At 34.6% G+C, this 22,756-nt stretch overlaps 1 protein-coding gene across 1 annotated transcript in view; it reads left to right on the top strand.

Annotated features, from left to right (window-relative positions):
* The window catches only part of LOC145292291 (ADAM 17-like protease), an 872,700-nt gene that overhangs the window by 290,579 nt on the left and 559,365 nt on the right, over positions 1 to 22,756 (top strand). The window contains exons 2-3 of the mRNA XM_080138617.1: positions 8,780 to 8,915; positions 16,584 to 16,714. Coding sequence (XP_079994743.1) covers positions 8,780 to 8,915; positions 16,584 to 16,714 — 267 coding nt within the window. The remainder of the gene's footprint in view (positions 1 to 8,779; positions 8,916 to 16,583; positions 16,715 to 22,756) is intronic.

Below are 22,756 nucleotides of genomic sequence, written 5' to 3'. Positions count from 1 at the left end.
GTTGTGGTAGTAAGGGGGGAGAACTATATTTATATTGAAAATTGTGGTAAAGTAAAAGTTGCCTAATAATCATTCGCATCAATGCATTTATGTAATTATTTGGGAAACCTGCTGAGTTATGGTCAAGAAAGGACATCATTTCACTTAAAATGATGGTTTCAGTAGTAGGGAGAGAAAGAACGCAGCAATGTGGAATTTTGTAGTGAAGCAAGGGTTGCCTAATCACAAAGCTTCTCAACATATTTGTTTATTTGTTTGTAAAGTCTGAAGAGTAATCTTCTGAAAATGACATCTTTTCAAAAAAAAAAAAAATCTGTTTAAAAAGGATGTGTCCTCTATAGTATCAGACCTAACCGAATGGTTTATTGCAGGCATAGACAGATTCATACCATCCAAAACATTCCAACAAAAACCTAACAGCCAGCCATGGTTCTCCCCTGAATGTGTTGTTGCCATTGCGCACAGAAATCACTTTTTCCACAGCTACCAACGTAATAGATGTACTGAGACTAAAGCTGCTTTCAGGACTGCCAGCAACCCCTGTAAAAGAGTAATGAAAAATGCAAGAGAGCTATATGCTCAGTCCGTTAAATCCAAAGTAGCTGAGCAGCGGCTTGGTTCCGACCAGTTTTGGCAAATAGCAAACAGGATCCTGAACAGAAGCATGCGTTCTATCCCAACTATCATCAATGGACCTGAGGTCATCTCGTCAGCATCAGACAAGGCCAAAGTATTTGCCAAGAACTTTGCAACTAAATCTACCATCTGCAACGAAGGTCATCAACTCCCCGTATTTCCTCCTAAAACAGACAACACACTATCCAACATACAAATATCTGTGCGTGAGGTCGCCAAGCTAATCAAGAACCTTGATTCCAGTAAAGCAACTGGCCCAGACGGCATTCCAGTTATAGTGTTGAAAAAGCTTCGACCAGAAATTGCCTCCATACTTACAAAACTGTTTAAGTATTGCCTTAACGAGAAGTGCTTTCCAACACCCTGGAAAACCTCATCAGTATGCCCTGTATTTAAGAACTCAGGTGATAAGTCATTTCCCTCTCAGTACAGACCAATAAATCTCTTGTGTGTCACGAGTAAGTTACTGGAATCCATATTAAATAAAAAAGTAGTCAACCACCTCAGCAGAAATAACCTTCTTAGTGACATGCAATATGGTTTCCGCTCTGCAAGATCTACAGATGTGCTAACGGTTATATCTCATAGGATTATTGAATCTCTTGACAAAGGCTTCCTTTCCAGGGCAATTGCTCTTGACATATCGAAGGCCTTCGATAAGGTATGGCATAAGGGCCTACTTCACAAGATTTCTAGCTACAGTATAACTGGAAATGTTTTCTCAATTATTAAATCATTTCTCTCTGATAGGCTCATAAGAGTAGTGGTTGATGGGCAGCAATCAGAGGCCCACAGTATTAATGCTGGAGTCCCCCCAGGCGTCCATCCTGGGCCCAACTCTCTTCCTGATCTACATCAATGATCTCCCAAAACACATACTTAAATTATTTGTTGACATCTATGGTGATGACACGACCATCTATGGCAACACATCAAAGGCTGTAAATGACAAAGCTCTCTCTGATTCTCTCTCCTCTGATCTTGAGCGTGTGGTACAGTGGGGGAAGAGGTGGCTGGTTACTTTTAATGCATCTAAAACCAAGCTCCTATCTTTACATCATCAATGGTCTGTTCCTCATCTAGCATCAATTGAAATGGATGGCTCTCGTCTTTTGGGAGGCTTCATGTTTTGACAAGCTCTTGGGTTTGACCTTTACTCATGATCTGAAATGGAACACATATATCAAGTCTGTTGCCCGGGCCGCTGGGAAAATGGTGGGATCCTTCTACCGCTCCAGAAGATATCTCACTACTGATGCAATTCTCTATCTGTACGTCCAAAGATGGAGTACTGCTGCCACATCTGGGCTGGAGCTTCTAAAAATACCTTATCCTGCCTTGACAAAGTACAAAATAGACTTTGTGGCTTAGTGGGGGATGCCCTTTTCTCTTCCCTGCAACCTCTCTCCCACAGAAGAGACGTTGCCAGCCGTCCTTTTTTTTATCGTTATTTCCATGGCAAGTGCTCGTCCGAGCTCCAATCTCTGGTCGTCCCTTGCCAATCTTTAATGATAAACACCCGTCTAGCTAAAACCACTGTCAGTAATTTCCCCCACTCTTTATCTGTGCCTAAATCAAAATGTAGATTCCATGAACAAAGCTTCTTTCTGAGAAGTGCATTCCCGTGAAATTCTCTCCCGTTTGCCTTTTTCCCACCTGACTACAACTTGGATGTCTTCAAGTCCAATATAAACAAATTCCTGATTAATAGCCCCCTTAAGTAAGACACTATCAAATCTCCAATACCAACTATTACTACGATATTATCCCATTGATTATTGTAAACACAATATTCCTTATCCCCGAGTGGCTTCCGGGCCTTGATAAGTGGTGATCCCCCACGTAAAAAAAAAGAATTTGTTGTCGGTAGTGGGGAAAAAAATGAAACAGTAATGTGGAATTTGATAATGAAGCAAGCGTTGTCTAATCACTTAACTCTGTCAATGTATTTATGCATTAATTTTAAAATCCTGCTGAGATGTCTTCCAAAAATGACATAATTTTTCTTGCAATAATAGTGCCGATAGTGAGGAAGGAAAAAATGCAGCAATGTTAAAATTTATGGTGAAGCAAGGGTCGCAACTCATTAACCAATACAATGTATTTATGTATTAATTTGGAAGTCCTAAGGACCCATCTTCTAAAACTGATTTCAATTTTCTTAAAATTATGGTAGCCTTGGTGGGAAGAGAAATTATTTCATATATGTTGTACAATACCTGTCGAGAGTTACCCGTCCTAAGGTAGGTAAACATATTTTAAATATGTGTTATAAATTACCCATCCCAAAAAGATCAAATTATTTCATATGCATTCTGTAAATTACCTGTCATATGGAAGGTACAATTATTTCATACATGTGTAATAGCTGTCCTAGGGTAGGTTAAATATTCTTTTGCTCGAAATAGCAAATGATACATACACACTAAAAATTACTCTTTCCAAAGAATAGCAATTATATTCAAAGTCAACTTTCATTGTTTATAGGGTCCCGAGCAACGCCGGTAGCCTGCTAGTATAAAAATAAAAGATGTACGTGTCTCCGAGTAAATATTTCACCAATAAACTCTTAAACTACTGGTCAAATAACACTGAAATTAATAAAAACATATTGATCATACACCAAGGGTGGTTTATAATAACATCTTTGTTTGGATGAATGAATTACACGTACAGATACATATCGGCAATTGAAATGCAAAATGTTCATTTCAACTTGCCGACATATTTTTACTTTTTGTGCATCCCCAAATTCAGTTCATTTCTTCAAGTCGTTTAATATTAAATCTTTCTTGATTATATCTCGATAACTACTCTGGTAGGAGACGCAGCTGGAGAGCTAAATGTTTTGGCTTTCATTTTAGCTGATGGTACCGAAGTCATTTTTTTTAACATTTGAAATCACTTCTATATATTAGGTACAATGTAGTATTCAATAAAGAATAGGCTATAATAATAAATACGAAATCTGTATGAATTAAAATATATGTAAGCGTATTTTTCTATAATCTTTTAGCTTTGTGCCCAATAATCCGCAAAAAATAGTTGATAAAAGACGAAAAGAAAAATTATAAGGGGAGTGTCGATTGTTTAGGTGCACCTACATATTTTTTTTTTAATATTTTCTTTACCCAAGCTATGCGTGATTAAAACTAGAACTTGATTAAAATAAAAACTAGGTTTTCTTTTTGTGTCCAGAATTATTTATTTACGATTATTTTATTTGTATTTTTCATTGCAAGTTGGAATTTTTTTCAAACAAAAACAAAGCAAATGATTTTCTAGTGTAAAAAAAATAAACAAACACAATTACTTGATCAAATGACATATTTAAAAAAAATATTTGGGTTTCAATGGGCTTTAAAGATAGTATAAAATAAGTAATTAAAAAAAAAATAATTGAACTTCAACATTTTAGCGTGGGAAATCTCTTTCCTATATAAATTTAACGTAAAATGAGACCCCACCTCATGGCGACGTAGCGACATGCAATCGTTAGCATTTTTTTAAAAGTTTGTTACAAGGGATGGAGGCAGAAAGGAGGAAATGGAGGTGGGGTCATAAGTTGCAAACATTTGAAGATTACGTAAAAACACTTCAAAACGTGTGTGTGTGGTGAGGAAGTTATTTATTTATTTTTTTTTAAGATTTGCTTTAAAAAGGTTTCACTGTTATATATTACTTAATCAGTTAATTTTTATTTCCTGATATGTTTAAGGCTGTTAAAACACACACACACACACACACACACACATTTAGAGCGAACCTGTACAAAGCAAACTATCTCCTTGTATTTTTTTTTTTTCGTTTTTCCATTTTTTTTTTCTAACGGATAACACCCTTCTTATATAATAGATTTTTCATTTAATCTTAGGGCAATGATGTTAAGACCTTTATTATCCAATGTATTCCAACGTTGCGTATTGTTTTCACTGGTCGTCATGTTTGTTTTTGCGCGCGCATCTTCAATTTTTGCGCATTTATAAAGTTTGTATACTTGCTATTCCGTAGCTAACAATACCATATACTAACCCAACCGTCTAGTGTGTGTGTGTATATATATATATATATATATATATATATATATATATATGTGGCACAATGACGTCGTAGCCCCTTTTGTAGGAGCTAACGGCTTCTACATTAATGAACCTTGTGTCTGAATTTGTAATGAAGTTAAAAACGTTTAAAACAGGTGTTTGTGATTTTGCAAATGTTCTATGGTTGAAGCCAAGATTGACATATGTTTATGTTTCAGTGCATAATGAAAGTTCAAACTATGTTGACCTCATAATTTTGAAAAGCAAATCATTGCGTGAAACGCATCATTCTCTCTCCTTCTCATTCATTTTTTTTCTCTTTCAATGAAGAAAGGAAAAATAAAATATAATTTCCTTGTTTTAAATCAGTTGAGGTTTGGTCGCTATACGCGATGGGTCGACTAAATGTTTCCTAACTTGTTAACTGTCTAATAAATTATATATATATATTTATAAAAATGCATTTTGTCGCTATTTTTATACAAATATTCGATTTCAGCATGCTATTAATGCCGACGATGGGAAGATGCCTGCAATGACCACACAAGATGCGACCCATGCCAGACAGTTATAGCCGACGACGTATCGACCCGTTTTTGTTGATGTTTCCAGCATGTGCCTATCGTTTAGATATCGTTGGATATCGTTCATTCCCCCATGGAGCTGGTTGCGTTCCCAAGACGTTCATCAACCAAGTAACCCTCCCGGGGAGCGATAGGACCACACACACACACACACATATATATATATATATATATATATATATATATATATATATATATATATATATATAGTACATGCATACCTGTTCAAAGCGTTTAAAATAGTGACTAACGAATACAAGATTTCTCTCTCAATATGGTTTTTACAATTATTTTATTTACCGGAAAACTTAAGAACGAAAACAATGTAATTAGGAAAGGTTAGAACTATATACAGCCATTTTCGAGGAAATGCCAGCTGAAACAAATGTGATCTTTTAACATATGATGCAGAACACGTGAAGCTAATTTGCATTTTACAAATGCCTTTTCTTTATTGCTATGAGAATGGAGAAAACAATGAGAAAAAAAATAGAAATGAGTTTCATTGTAGAAAATTGTTTTTCTTTTGGTTTTATTTTTTTACTTGAAAATGCTTGTTTAGTAGCGGATTGTTTTGTGTCAGTTATTGTATTATTCTGAAACATACTCTACTTTCTGGCTTAGATCTATTTATGAATCTATAGATTAACAACTTTGTATATATTTATGTATCTGGTAATTCGAACTTTATTCAATATTAAATGAAAGAAAAAAATTAAAAAGCGAAAAACTGTTACGTTAAAAGTAAACACCTTATTGTTTTGTATATTTTGAAAGACTAGAATTCGTTTATTTTTTTGATTGCAAACAATTAAAAAAAAGCTTATATATAGTGCCCTTGTGTGCGGAACGATCTCTACCAAACTACTCAATCAAGTTTCAGTCTACAGAGTTAAACTTAATATATAGGCTATTCAGATATTTGAAACCAATTTGCTTTGGCTTTTAATCGGAAAAAAAGCTGTTAAGAAGTCAAAGTGAAAAAATTGGAAATTGGCAACCGTAAGTCGGAGTAAAACGTGTGTCCTTTACGTATACCACATATGCATTTATACGTTTAAGTTGCTTAATTTGTAAAGTTGGATATGCATATGACAGCCCAGCTGGAGAGTTAAATGTTTTAGTTTCTATTCAAACTTATGGCACCCTTGTAATTTTCTTTTTTAACTTTGGAAATCACTCTCATATTAAGTATGATATAATAATCAATAGAATTGGCTCTATAATAGTAAATAGGAAATTTGCATGAATTAAAATATATCTAAGCGTATTTTACAAACGAGCAACGCCGGAGCGTCTGCTCTTATATATATATATATATATATATATATATATATATATATATATATATATATATATAATATATATATACTGACCTATTTGTTGTGTAGAAAACGTTATGTATGAAACTACTCTTTGAATTATTTATTTTGTAAAAAGATAATGTAAATTTGTAACAAACTAAGCACATAACGATAGTTACTCTAAGAACCATTTTAATAAGACACCTAAAACCATTTTTTGTTCTTTTAACTGCTCTAATAAATATCCGAAATTACAATGAATTTAGCGAACAAACAACTAATCAAACAAGTGGAGTATGCATGGTCCCCCGTGAGGGCATAGTGAACGAAGCATAAAAAATGACTAAGTTCAGCAACCGCCCCCATTTACTCCCAAATGTCCACAGGGGATGTAAAATCTTGGTGAAAATGAGAAACTGTGCAGTTGTAGGCCTTAACATATGTAAATTTGAGTTGTGCACCATGCAAAAAAATATTAAGTCCATCATTTGCCCCCCCCCCGAATTTAGTCCCAAAAGTTCCCAAGACCTTAACATATTTAAATTTTAATTCAGCACCATGCAAAACTGCTAAATAGACATGCACAGAAAATTTTGGACAAATATAGTAAAATAATCCCCAAAATCGAATGTTTTTTATTAGCCCGAAAAGAGGCCCTGTAGCACACCCAAGAGTTATCGCGAAGTATAGACAAACAAAATTATATAGAAATCAGCTACAACTTTTCAGAAAGTTTTATAAAACTGCAAAGCATCAATTTTTTTTTTTTTTTTTTTTTTTTTTTTTTTTTTTTATAAGCACAAAAGTGTCAATTTTAGCCAATTTAACCTGAAAGGCATCCCTGGAGGGGGGGGGGGGGCAACCGGAGTTTCGCCCGGAAAATCCATTCTGTCACTTTTTTACTCGTACCATTTTTAATGTTTGTGCAAAATTTCAAAAAATTCCAAGGCGTAGTTATTGAGAAAGTGCAGACAGACGAACGCACAAGGGGTGAATTTACAGGTCCACCCTCCTTTTTTTGGGGGGGGGGAACCAATAAACAAATAAGAACAATAAATAATTAAATTTTGTGTTATGAAAATGCAAAACTATTCGGGCATAAATATATAAACAAAATCACTTTATATTCCTTTTCACTTGGTTTAAATTATTTTTCTTGTCTCTGTTTTTGTTTCATTTTACTTCCTTTACCTCCCAAACAGCGAGTTAGTAAAGAAGCTTCTCTCTCCCCAAATTGACTATTTAAATATGTTATAGTGCAAATTTTGGTCTCTTGGTTTTATTGGATTCTAAGACGAAAATTCATCTAGTCTGGTGAAGTATCCAGCTTCGTATTATTAACCGAGGTTACATTACTTGAAGACATTATGTAAAACCCAGTGTCTGTTATCCATGCAGAGATCTTATTTGGGCCGCAAATACTATGTGATTTTGAATATTTACTTGTAGGGGAAAGTATACACCTGTCAGGTTGTTCTGACAAAACCCTGTATAGAGAGGCCTTATATACTCGAGAATATGTCTAGTAAACATTTGAGTCGCCTCCTGTAGGCATTCGAATGTAATGACTTGTATATTATGAAAATACAAATATATTTCATTTTAGAATTTTTCAGAAAAGCAACTGTTTCGTATTTAAGAATTTTCTATGAACAGATTTTTCAACCATTCCAAAATTTTAATCTGTTATACATATATAACCTTCAAGACCTGTATAGTCTTGCTGCCAAGTATATCTTACCCAGTCAGAAGTGAAGACTTCATGTTTCTACAATAGTTTATCAAGGAAGGCATGAAAGTTTTAACAATTCGTTTTTATGATGCATAAAACGTGAAGCTAATTTGCATTTTACAAATGCCGTTTTCTTTATTGCTATGAGAATGGAGAAAACAATGAGAAAAAATAGAAATGAGTTTCATTGTAGAAAATTGTTTTTCTTTTTTTGTCTGGCTTATATCTATTTATAACATGCTCTACTTTCTGGCTTATATCTATGGTGTGCAATCTGACTGCTTTCAGCAAATCCTCTCACCTAATGTATCTGGTTTGGTAAGATTTCATAATGCAGATTCATCTGATCATGGATCTGTCATTGCTTTGCAGTGAATCAAGAGAGGGTCTGGTAAAGATACAACACTTGCTACCATTGAATATTAAAATACGAAAACCAATTATTTTATAAATGAAGACTTCTATGCCTTTTTGTTTTGCTAGGTTGTGCTAATATTCACCACAAAGTACGCCATTTTGAGATAATAGATGAGGTGCATGTCCATTCCATCAGTGCAAGACACTCGCATTATATCAAGACGGATCATTACAAAGTAGTAACGTTCACTACACTTGAAAGGTAAGATTTGCATTGGATGATTTTTTTTTTAAATTAATTTCAGGAAAGAGAAAAGGAGTTACACATTTTGAAAGTGAAGACAATTGTTTAATTTCATCATCCATAAATTTAAAGATGAATTTTAATCAGAAAAGAAAGACCCAGAAAACCTTGATTGAATTATGAGATGCATTAAGAAGAATAGACATTTATTGGATTGAGGTCTTTAGAAAACTTTCTATTTACTGACTGCCATTTTAAAAATATATTTATTAGACTTTTGCTATCTCTTAGATAAGCTTTATAAATTATATATTAAGATCCTATAAAGTTAAGTCATTTGGAGAGATAATAAATTAATGCTTCATAAATTATTCACGTTGCATAATTTTTATCCCCCATTGTGTGTTGCAACTCTTAAGAACCACAGTATTTGTGTTTATATCAAGAATGCAAGACTTATTTATTTCGCATGAAAAGTGATTATAGCGAAACTATGACTAGGGGTCATAATACGTGGATACAAAATCAAAATAGTTCGACAGACGATACGTGTGTATATGTATTCCGCCTTTGGTTACAAAACATATCTAAATAACAATGAAAGATGTTGGAAAACTAGAAATTTGTTTTTGGGATATGTTTATTCCTTGCAAAAACTTGCCAAATAATTTACATGTACGAGAGGTGTGCAATAAGTAATGCCTCTGACCCACTTCCCATAGCAGTAGAGCAACGAAACTTGGCACAGTTATTAGTCTTTCTGTACATAGAAACCACCTAGAGTTATGCATTTCTCTCATCGTGTGATGCAGCTCTAGAGACCGTTTTTGTAGAACACCCCAGATTGGTCCTCCAACCACGATGTGACTTCAGAAATCAAGGCTACATCATCTGGGAAACGCTTTCCTTTCAAAAACAACTTCATGGCTGGGAAGAGGTGAAAGTCAAAGCGTGCAAGTCATATTAGGGAGGATGGGGGAGGATTTCATAACCACACGCCCGTGCTTTTGATCTGGTGACATGCGAGTTGATGACTGGAGCGTTGTCCTGCAGGAGGAGGGTACCTTTGCTGATCTTGCCCCGCTTCTTGATTTTGATAGCTTCCCTTAATTTCCTCAAAAGTGAAGCATAATAGGCTCCTGTAATTGTGGTACCCTTTGCCAGGAAATCTGTCATCACTACTCCGTCCTGGTCCCAGAAGACTGTGAGCATGATCTTGCCAACAGAGGGCTGCACCCTTGCCTTCTTTGGAGGTGGTGAGTCCAAGTGCTTCCACTGCATTGACTGGGCTTTGGTCTCTGGATCATAGTGATGAACCCAGGTTTCATCCTGTGTAATCAGTCTTTTGAAAACTTTGACTCATCTTCTTGGCACATCTCCAAATTCATCCTCGAGCACTCTATGCGTTCTTGCTTCTGGAATGGTGTGAGCAACCTGGGAATCTATCTGGCAGACACCTTATGCAGATGGTCATGAATGATAGTTTCCAGACCTTGTACTAATCTTGACATGTTGGGCTATTTGGCAAATAATAATGCGCCGATCTTACAAAATGGCAGCCTCAACTTGACGGACAGATGCCTCATCAATGGCAGAAGGGGGTCGACCAGGTCTGAGAGCTATTTCCACAGACTTCCGGCCATGTTTGAATTCACGATGCCAACGTTTTACAAGGTCATATGATGGGGACATTATCACCATAAGATTCTTTCATTTCATCAAAAGTCTCCTGTGGTGTGCGTCATTTCAAATACAAAAACTGGATCACTGCTCATTCAAAGGCTCCATTTCACACCTGACTCAGTTCAACACCTGTAAAACAGAAACCACAATTAGTTCAGAGCAGCCACATAACCCATAGAGATATAAATCATTGCACATGCAAAATTTCAGCTAGATCAGACAACTGGAAGTGGGTCAGGGGCATTACTTATTGCACGTCCCTCGTATTTTCTTGTGAAAGAAGAATGGAGAACTTTTTTATTGTTTAATTTTTAAGCATTTGAATGTATTAGCGTTCATATCAATCAACATCAAAACACAACTAATGTCAATGTGTATAATAAATGATTAGACACTGAAAGGAATGTTTGACGAAAAAATAGTATAATTAATAATAATAATAATAATAATAATAGAAACACAAATAGTAAATAAATATAGTAAAATAATATTGATGACGGTTTTAATGATTCTATGATAGTCCTACTGATAATGATCAATCTATTTGAATCCTAGTCCCATTGTCATATTAAAAAATAAGAGCTTCTGCTTCATAACTTTTATTCTGTTGATTTCTTATGATCTTATTTGTGTGAAAAATATATAAAAAATAATACAAGTGCCGTATATGTGACGAACGTTTTCACTCTTTGTCGAATCATCCGATGAAAAGATAAATGAACATTAAAGCTGGAGAAAAAGAGAATTCCCAAAGCAGCTGTGAAGCGAGCTTTTGTAAATAGGCGCCTGAAAAACGTCCTCAAACTATTCAGGAGAAATGTTAACGATCTAAATTCTGCGTGCGAGCATTAGCGTCACATGGTGAAATTGTTACGGTTTCTAGATTATAAATTCTTCAAACGGGATATCCTATTTTTTTTTTTAAATTTTTTTTTTACATGGGTGTCACCACTTATCAAGGCTCGGAGGCCACTCTGGGATAAGGGTTATTACGTGTACAGTAATCAATGAGATAGTCTTGTAGTTATCATTAGTATTGGAGATTTGATAGTGTCTTACTTAAGGGGTCGGTTTGTCAGGAATTTGTTTACGTTGGACTTGAAGACATCCAAGTTGTAGTCAGGTGGGAAAAAGGCAAACGGAAGAGAGTTCCACAGTCGTGCACTTCTGAGAAAGAAGCTTTGCTGATGGAATCTACGTTTGGATTTAGGCACAGATAAAGAGTGGGGAAAATTATTGACAGTAGTTTCAGCCAGACGGGTGTTTCTCGTGAAAGATTGTCCAGGGGGGACGAGAGATTGGAGCTCAGACGAGCACCTGCCATGGAAATAACGATAAAACAAAGACAGGCTCGCAACGTGTGAGAGAGGCTGCAGGGAAGAGAAAAGGGCATCCCTCACTAAACCACAGTCTATTTTGTACTCTGTCAAGGCAGGATAGGCTGTTTTTAGCAGCTCCTGTCCAGATGTGGCAGCAGTACTCCATCCTTGGACGTACTTGGCTTTTATACAGATAGAGAATTGCATCAGTAGTGAGATATCTTCTGGAGCGGTATTTATTAATAAGGAGGATAGGTAATAACATACTAGGAACATTGAATTATTAGTATATGGATACGCTAATTTTATGTTCGTAGTATATTATCACCTATCTTCCTTTTTAATAAATAAATAGGATTTCCCAATTACAAAAAACACAATGTAAAATAAATAAAATAAAATAAAAATGTCGCTTTTGGGCTGTAAGTGAAACTGAAACATCTTCTAGGATTCAAGAGTAGTTCTGTTCTGTCTAAAGATGGTATAATAATATTGTGGGGTTTGCCTTTGTGCCGGGCGTCCATACAATGAAAATATCACAGACACCTATAAGGATATTGGAGATAAACCGTTATAACCTGATATATTCTGACACTACATTAACCAGATTACTAAGATAAATACTTGTACAGTTTTAACAAAGGGCTACAATATTATCGCTGCATGTCTATTCACTGTGAACGTCTGCAGGATGCCTAGTAGCAATATATTACATATGAAATATGCTGCCGTGGAATCTCCACAAGTCCCGCTAGTATTTTTGAGATGTTGATTAATTGAGCTAGAATTTACAAGATGCATGTTGAGAAAGTAGGAGAGGGTAGTGGTCGTAAGAAGGTACATTTTTCGAAAGGATATTTAAACTTGGAGATAACATTGACACTTTCTAATGTTTTAAAGATTGGAAAGATGTATTTTTTTTTTACTATAAACTTTTAGGTCTTAAATTTCTTGTAGTAAATGCTGAATCTACTTTTACTATTGTCAATTGGGAATATATATCTGTGTACGATAGTTTTTTATGTCCTTTTCTTATGGTTTAAAGTTTGTTGCATTTGATTATAGAAATACGTTAAGTTTGAGATGTGATGTTGGGTATTATTATTTGTAATAGTATTTTTAAAGATTTTAAACATTAATTTTATTTGTTCATCATCGGTATATGTTTAAGAAGAAATGCTTTTTAGTGGACGAGATTAGTTTTTTACGGTTAAGTAGGTTTTTACTTCGTAGCGAAAAGCGAATTCATTCTTGAAATTTAAAAGACAAGAATTTAAGCTGACAGTTTTTATGATTAGAACTGTTAAATTGTTAGATGCGTAAATAAGAACATCAAGTAATAGGATTTATTCGTTTAGTTCTGCAATGAATTTAAGAACAGTTATAGTTATATTGTAAACTGTATTTGTTCATTGTCGGTTAGAACTAGAATATTATCAAACTAGCTTACGTAAATAGAGGATTTAAAAGTGTTTAATATTTTGTCTTCAAGATCACTCCTACAGAATTTGCTAGAAGTCAGTCCGAGAACCTATCCTATAGAAACTCCATCAATTTGAGTGTAATTTTTTTTCTTTTGCGTCATAAAAGGGTACTTCAATAGTGCAGACTAATGGTAACATTATTTAGTATTTTTTTATTTTATTTTAAGTGAGAAACAAGTTATTTTGCATATTGATGATTATATCAATTGTTTTTTTTTTTGTTGTTATTTTTTTTACAAATATCGCCATTCTACGCCAAGAGAAGCACTGATTCTGTTGTCTGGGTGTTTTATTTTTAGGATTTGTATGTATTGTCTGGATCTAATACTGTATTTACTAGGTATATACGGGCTGATCAGTTCATTTACGGGTTGTTGTTTTTTACATGAGAGGTCACCCCTTATCAAGGCCCAATGGTCACTCTAGGATAAGTGTTGGGCAGATGGTGAGATACGTCATGTGGAACTTGGATAGGGATAGATTATCTAAGAAAACGGCTCAATTTACTCGCATTGGATTTGAAAACGACCATGTTATTGTCAGCCGGATTTTTTTGTTAAAGAGTAGATTAGTGTAGTAATTTGTGATAAAACTGGTTCATGTATTTTAACCGTTCTGTATAAATAACTATATTTGTAATCTTCAATTATTTTGGGAAGTAGATAATTACCGATTTGTGCATCATTGGCTGTAATAAGTCTGTTAACTTGTGTCTTTATATTAGTACGAATGTTGAATAGCTCCTGAACAGTTTGAGAACGTCCTCCTGGCGCCTAACTCGCTATAAACGCTCGGTTTCGCAGCTGCTTTTGAGTTTCACTTTTTATGCAGCTTTTCTTTTCATTGGCTTTTTTCACTTGATGATATGACAAAGACTCGGAAATGTTTGTGACACAAATGGAACTTATATTAATTTTTAAAAGATTTCATGCACAAATGATCGCAAGAAAAATCGAAACATTAAAATAGAACTATTCAGAGAGATGAGAAACCTGAAACTAAAACAACACAAGTAAAATACTAAATAGAACATAATAATAAGCCAACGCCAACTCGAAAAATTCGAACGCATTCTAACCTCGAAATGTGTGTTATAAATACTTAACACAAAACTTTTTTCAAAATTTAAAAATGCAAAATATTACTTAATAAACAAATATTTAAACAATAATAAATGTTGGTAGCTTCACTGTTTTATGTGTGTGCATATATTTACTATTATATAAAAGGAACTTTATGCATGTGTGTTAGTTTGTTCAAACTCCGCAACGGCTGGGCCAATTTTTATGAATTTCACACAAATGTACATTGTGTATCTGTCAGTCTTAAATAAATCTTCGTATCGGAATGTCTTCGATAAGTATCGATGATTAATAATTGAAAAACTCTGATAAAAAATGGAACAGTCAATTTTGACCAGTTAACATCGTATACAGCCTAACATCATAAGTGCATATGAGAAGTTTTGTTAACACATAAGCAGAATGGTCTGGCATATAAATCAACAGCAGGTTCTTTTATATGATAGGGACGCGTTCGAAGTGAATGTTTCTGTTTAAAGCACAATTAAACCATGATGCTTGACTTTTTCATTTTTAACTTAAATTCAAGCCATTATCACCGCACAAAGTGAAGGTCAGACATATGAATCAACAATAGATTCTTTGATATGACAGGGATGCATTAGAAATGTTTGTTTAGGGCACAACTGAAGCATGATACTTGACTTTTTCATTTTTAACTTTAATTCAAGCCATTATCTTAGGTTCTTTGCATAAGTCCTCCCCCCCCTTTTTTTTGTTTTAAAGAAAATTAAAGAATTTTAAGAGGAAAAGTTCGTGTGGTACCCAAACTCCAAGTTTTTGTGTGAATCTCATCGACTCAAGATGCCATGAAATTGTCGCAAAATCACATTTCATCTTTTCACCTAATTCTCTACATGTCTGATGGCCATCTTCCTTCAAAAGAATCTTGAGTTGGTCTTCGTCTATTTTGTAGAGCTACTGTTAAAATGTTTTTGATAAGGGTAGATATTTTCTTGCTTCCCACCACAGAAAAGTGTGACACAAGGTGAGAAAAGGCAAGCTCCTCTAAAGGAGGATCACTCTTGCATTTACAAAATTTACCGGAGTATCCCCATCGGCATTCCCCGGTCGGAGCACCCCAGGCAACAAGCAATAAACTTCCCCCACTCGAAAGCTGGGTGGCAAGGCCTGGGAGAGTGGACCTCCAGAGTGATACCCAGACGGTGTACCTCAGTCTGACAGGTACTGGGCCAGTTCCTGAGCCCACACCTGTCGGGATGAGTGTCAAGAACGGATCCTTGACAAGTACTCTACCCAGTCTCCAAGCCGCCTTAGCAGCAAAGGGACTATCCCCATCATTACTGATAAGGGTATGACCCCAATGATTCTGACGACTTACTTATAACTAACAGTTACGACAATCAACCAATCCGAAGTCTTCAAATTTATTATAAAAAATATCGAATTTTGACTTCAATTCAGTTTGCTGTCAACCTCTGTCTTAAAAGGACTGAATCGCGACCGCATTGATTCTTTACCGCCCTCTTAACTAAGAATTACTCAACACTCGCGATCGTGACTGTATTGATTCTTCGCCGATTTGATTTACTACCGCCAGCTTTGTTCAACATAATGATAAACATTTTTAATTTCTTATCAACATTTACGCATTTCATCCTTTTTTGGGGAATCATCAGTGTGGATGATAATGGTGCAGTTGACAGTCATATATATATATATATATATATATATGTATGTGGTTATAATTACAAGATCTCATAATTTTATAATCGAAATACACAGAAAAAAAATCTTAAATATTTACCTCACTAGATCCGCAGAATACTCTTGTAAATTAATTATTTCAGCATTATTTCTGAATTCATCCAATTTATATTTAAAACTGTCTACACTAAAGCTATTTTGGTACGGCAATTTATTCCAGAAATGACTTAATCAGGAAAAAAAATCTAATGACAGGCTTCTTAAATTAAATGATTCACGTTGAAATTTCATTAAATAATTTTTCGTTTCTTTTTTTTTCATAAATTTGAGGTTAAAGGCTTTTCAAACATAATGTTGATATAAAAACAGCAAAAACTGAATGAAAGTAAGATAAAAAAAAAATTAATTATACTTAATAACTGAATCTAATCATCTAATATTGTTTTCCAGAAATTTCCGACTTTTGCTCAAGCCAAAATCTCATCTGTTTTCTGAACATTTCAAAGCCATTGTAACAACTGATGAAAATAAGTATTCGGTGAATGTATCGGCTACAGACTTTTATTCTGGAACGGTTGATGGTAAGTTCCTGATAATAAACATTTGTTGCTAATTATGTTAACAGTGCTATGTGTACCAGTAGGCTTTGCAGACTAAAGCCTAAGGTCTCCAAATGTTGTTTAGAATAGACATATGACCCGAATCGTACTCTCAGGATTAAATGTTTATAGGATTCACATGCACTTTTTTCTAAACACTTTTTTTATCTTTTATCTATATCTTGATCTGGATGACCGTTGGGACACTAAAGATGGCTTGGTAACTAGTTTTCTCCAACACTCTTGATTTTCTGCATTTTTAAACGTGCCAGCCCAGTACAGTATCGGGTGTTATCCTCCCTCATCTCTCTAACCTGTATCATTCTTTCTTGGTTCACATTTAGAAATATGGAAATGACCAGAGAGGGCATTAATATTGTTTTTAGCTGTGTGTGGTGTTTCTATCATTCTATGAGGACCTTAGTTTGACCAATACTGCTATTGTCTGCACACTTTTTGAAAGGAATTCAAGCTTGTATTCTATTCAAATGTGGGACCGTAAGATTGACAAAAAGGAGTTAGATGGCTAAAGGCCAATCAGATGCGTAAATAAAAGAAATGCACATTAGCAATAATTAAGGAACTAAGGAGTATATTGTTCATCTCCTTCCTCCCAGTCCATGATAGTTTTTTGTTCCGACCAGGATTGTTGAAAGGCTGTAAGTTCTTCAGAGCTCGTGACATGTTCTTCATCATCACTGATGATCTATCAGTCACTCCCTCATCCCGACATGTCCTCTCAGGAATATCAGAGTTAGGTTGTGGATCATGTGTTGATGTGGACTCACTTTGAGCAGTGGCGTCAATGATCAATGGGTCAGGAAGGGGAGCATGAACAGAAAGGAACACGAATCGGTAGAGTATGAACTGTCACTGGATCACCATGTGACGGAATGAACTGATGATTGGTAATCGCATTTGATAGCATCAGTCTCAGAAAGTGCCTATTCTGCAAAGTGATTCGACCGGAGTGAAACCACTTCACACAATACTGGCAGTTTGATAGCACTTCAACACGGCTGCTAAGCATCCACTTCTTGTCTTTACCTTGCAACAACATGTTAGACCCAGATAACTGGTTGGAGTTCATGAACTTTTGAATGATATCGTTTCAACAAGGCCTCGTTGTGCTTAGTGAATAATGCTTCCCAATAATTTGCAGAGATGACTCACTCTTTGCGGAGATGATAATGATGTGGATGGGATGGGATTCCATCACTAAGTTGGTGGTGTAACGGGATCTGAGCAAGACTCAACTTCGATATCACTATAGTATCTAACAATCATATTTTAGGCCATGCACTTAAGAATTTGATACTGATTATTTTCAGCTTTACTCAGTTTTGTTTGAAAAACTTTTCCATCTTTTCAGTTTAGTTGTGAGCACATATCCGTTTTCATTTAGTAAAATATATCCGTTTCAGGCTGAGTCGACTAAAGTCGAACAAATTGAAAAATTCACCACTATAAAAATAAACCTTACAGTATAAAATAAAAAAGATTGAGTCATTGAATCATTTGATTTGGATCGATATAATCTATATATCTATAAAAGTGAGAATGTTTGTGAGAACAACTCTCAACCTATACACTTAATGAATTTTTGATCTACAGACTTGAAGTTTGGTATATAGGGTATTCAGACATGTGGAAAACTTTAATCGGTTTTCATCCGGAAAAAGGGGCTGATTAAGGGGAAAAAATTGAAAACTTTGTACTTGGGAAGTTATCGGATTTTAATGTTTGTCCACTTTTTTCCTGATTGCACACGCGCGAATCGTTCATGTAACAGCTTCCTTATATTAAGAATAAATAGATTTGAAAACACTTTTTAAAGATTGTAACAAACTGACCTAATGATTATCGTACTCGAATCACTGTTGTAAGGTTTTGGTTTCGATCTAAGTTCGTGTATATTTTTTTTACTTATAAGAAATGAATTTTTTAGAAAACGCATAGTACTCGCATGCATGTCTTAGTTTACTTTCATTTTTTTTAAAATTTTTTCATTTCATTTTATTTCATTTCATTTTTCTTCATTTTTTTCCATTTTTTTTCTTTTCATTTTTTCCATTTTTTTTTCTTTTTCATTTTTTCCATTTTTTTTCTTTTTCATTTTTTTTCTTTTTCATTTTTTTCATTTTTTTTTCTTTTTCATTTTTTTCATTTTTTTTTCTTTTTCATTTTTTTCATTTTTTTTTCTTTTTCATTTTCATTTTTTTTCTTTTTCTTTTTCATTTTTTTTTCTTTTACTTTTTCATTTTTTTTTCTTTTTCATTTTCATTTTTTTTCTTTTTCATTTTCATTTTTTTTTCTTTTTCATTTTTTTCATTTTTTTTTCACTTTTATTTATTTATTTTTTTTTTTCTTCAAAGAAATTTAATATTACTTTCAAAACCGGGTAATGCCGGGCACATCTGCGAGTATAACATATTTTTAGCAGTCTGATAGTTAAGTAGAATAAAAGACGCAATATGTTGATAAAGTTAAATTTTACTAGAATTATGGAAAGTAAACTCTTAGTAAGAATGATGAACTTCTTGGGCATGTGTATACACAGGAAAAACCTCTTTATAGTCTTAGATCAATTTTGTATTTGATCAAAAGTGTACAACAACCGAAATAATTCAAAGACAAACCTGTAATGCGTGTAACAAAACAAACATTTTTAGTAGCTGATATCAGGATTGTTACGGTCAAGTAAAGAAATCAATGCAATAGGAGAAAGAAGTTGGTCAACTTTTCTTTGGGGACTCGGATTTTGGAGAGAATATACTGTCTCCTCGTTTTGTCAACACCATTTCTTCTGGTGTTTTAACCCCCCCCCCCCCCAAGCTCAAACCGCCAACATTATAAGAGGTTAAAACTTTCTACAAATATTTAATAATATTTGAATTTAATGTTTTGTCATTTTCTTTGTTAGTTTTATACCAGAATAAAACTAAGATTAAGAGAAGAACCCTGTTGATACTGTTTGGTCTCTCAATTTATTTGTTTATATTTTTTTGTATATTTGTTTCATTGTAAATGTTAGCATTGGTATCCCTATGCATATATTTTCCCCTGTAAATATATTGTCTTAACTGCAATTTCATAGTTGCATCTCCCCATTGGATTAAATAAAATTTTCTTTAACAGAATTCATGCAAAACCACAGACCATAAGGAATCGCAAAAGGATTGAGAGGAGACTTTAAAGGTCCGATAGCCTAGGTTCTGGCTTTTTCTATATAATTTTTTTACTAGTTATATATTGATCAAATTCATTCAATAATAATAATAATAATAATAATAATAATAATAGCAGTAGTAGTAATAAAGTGTCAAGGACAATGCTGCATTATCTGTACCTTTAGTCGATTTAGGGATATTTAATTAACAAGAGTGGAAGAATACGTACAAAAATAAGTGTATAAAGTAAAGACTTTGTATAATTTGTTATAATCTGTCTGGTTATTACGATTTATCTATTTATCGCTCACATATGTATAATAGTGTTTGTTGCATTTCTATGATGATGCGTGCTGCTAAATAAATATACACACGCATATTGAGCAAAGGTGGAAGGTGATGTTGTGGTTGGCGCACTAACGATATAACGATTGTGCGTCTCTCACTCCTTGTTTTTGTTCATTGAAACTTTTGCTTTTACTGACAAATCCTTTTTTTCCATCAAAGGTCAATATATGTCAATGTCCGATATATAGTATTTTCTTTGTTCTCTGCTAACCTTGAATTTGTGTGTGTGCGCGCGCACAATTTCTTTTTATCCAACATGAGTGATAAAGTTCTTGGGCATGCGTATATATAAGAGAAACTGTTTTACATTCCGTATATTAAAATTAAATTTGATCAAAAGTAATATTACTAATGTTATGATTTACATTTGTTGAATTTTTTCACAGATGTTCTTTGAAATTACTTTTATTAAATAGCTGAGTTGAGAAGATTGTTAAAGAGCCAAATTAATAAATTGCCGTGTCGTGAAATATGCTTAAATGCTGGAAAACTGCTTCTGTAGTGCCAGTTTTCAAGAATTCTGGCGAAAGAACTGACCCAGTAAATTATCGCTCCATTAGCCTCCTCCCACTTTTCACCAAAATATTTGAGACCATAATTAACCAAGCTCTAGTCCATCACCTTATAGATGTTAAACTTCTGACTGACCAACAATATGGATTTAGGCAAGCCCGTTCCACAGCAGACATCCTCACTGTAATCTCAGAACGTATATACCAGTCACTGGACAAAGTGGGGGAGGGTAGAGCGGTAGTTCTAGATATATCTAAGGCTTTTGACAGGGTATGGCATGAAGGTCTTAAGAAAGTCGGATCATACGGCATCACTGGTAGAATACATAACATAATTAGATCCTTCTTAGATAAGAGAAAAACCCAGGTTGTCCTTGATGGTCGTACGTCTAAGCAATATGATGTAAGTGCGGGAGTGCTTTAGGGGTCTATCCTTGGACCTCTGTTATTCCTAATATTCATAAATGACTTCCCTAACAAAATTGTCTGTGAGATGGGTATATATGCTGACAACATCACGCTCTATAACAGATACGACAGGAAAACAAATGAACACATATCTAAAGAAATGGCAGAAACACTAGAGGAAGACCTGATCCGTAGTGGAATGGGGACAAAAATGGATGATCACCTTCAATGCTGCCAAGACTAAACTTGTTTCCTTCAATAATTACAAGAAACCTTCACTACCGCTATTAGTATTGGCCGATGACTTTTTATCTGAAAGTACATCTTTTAAACTCCTTGGCCTAACATTCACAGGAAACATGAGTTGGAACAATTACATTGAGAACATTGCCAGGACCGCTGCGAAGAAGGTGGGTTCTCTCTACCGTGCTAGAAAGCTATTGATGCCTGAAAGTATCCTATACCTCTATAAGGCCACCATTCGCCCATGTATGGAGTATTGTTGTCATATTTGGGCTGGTGCATCTGCCACTAGTCTCTTGCTCCTAGACAAGGTTCAAAAGAGTCGCCAATCTGATAGGTCCTGAACTGTCAGCTAAACTTCAGCCTGTCACATCGAAATGTTGCATCCCTCTGCCTTTTCTACAAGTACTTTAACGGTGAATGCTCTACAAACTGCAAGCATTTGTGCCCCCTCGACGTAAATATCCTCGACAAACCCGAAAAGCAGCTAAATCCCACCCCTTCACAGTAGAAATCTCTAGATGCAAGAGAGCCTTCAGTAGTTTCTTCCCCAGAACAGCTAGACTTTGGAATTCCCTTCCGGATCCATGCTTCCCCGACTGTACTGGCATGCAGAAGTTCTAGTGTAACGTGAACCAACATCTTGCTGCCCAATTTCCTACACAGTACTCCTGATGCTCATGTCCCTGATAGTAGCCCCCTACAACAAAGTGGCAATGTGCCTTGTTTGGGGTGTAAATAAATAATAAAGTAATATATATTACTTAATGCAGATTTCATATTTATTATTACAGAGCCAATTCTCTATTGAATATTATATAGTACTCCATATATAGTAGTGATTTCAAGTTAAAAATATTTAGTGCTCCAACTGCGTCTCCTACCGATGTAGCTATCCAGAGATAGAAAGGATTTAATATTGGACGACTTCAAGAAATTAATTGAATTTTGGGCATACACAGAAAGAAATAAAAATGTCGGCAAGTTGAAATGAACAGTTTGCATTTCAACTTGCCGATTTGTCTGTACACCTTATTTATCCATCCATCCAAACAAAGATTTTACTCGTTATAAACCATTCTTGGTGTATGATTACTATTTCCTGTTAATTTTAGTGTTATGTGACCAGTAGTTTAGGAGTTTATCGGTTAAATATTTACACACACACACACATTTACTGTTTTATTTATATTACTAATTAAGCAAGATTTGATTTTTTTTCAACAATCTATGATACAATTTTATTTAATAGCTGAGTCAAATAGATTGTTAAAGAGATCCTGTAGATATCTCACTGCTGATGCTATTCTCTATCTATATAAGAGCCAGGTACGTCCAAGGAT

The sequence above is a fragment of the Euprymna scolopes genome, chromosome 13 (genome assembly GCF_053919585.1).
Source record: "Euprymna scolopes isolate OS-2025 chromosome 13, ASM5391958v1, whole genome shotgun sequence".
In the NCBI taxonomy this organism is placed as follows: Eukaryota; Metazoa; Mollusca; class Cephalopoda; order Sepiida; family Sepiolidae; genus Euprymna; species Euprymna scolopes.
This window is presented reverse-complemented; position numbering and strand designations above follow the sequence as displayed.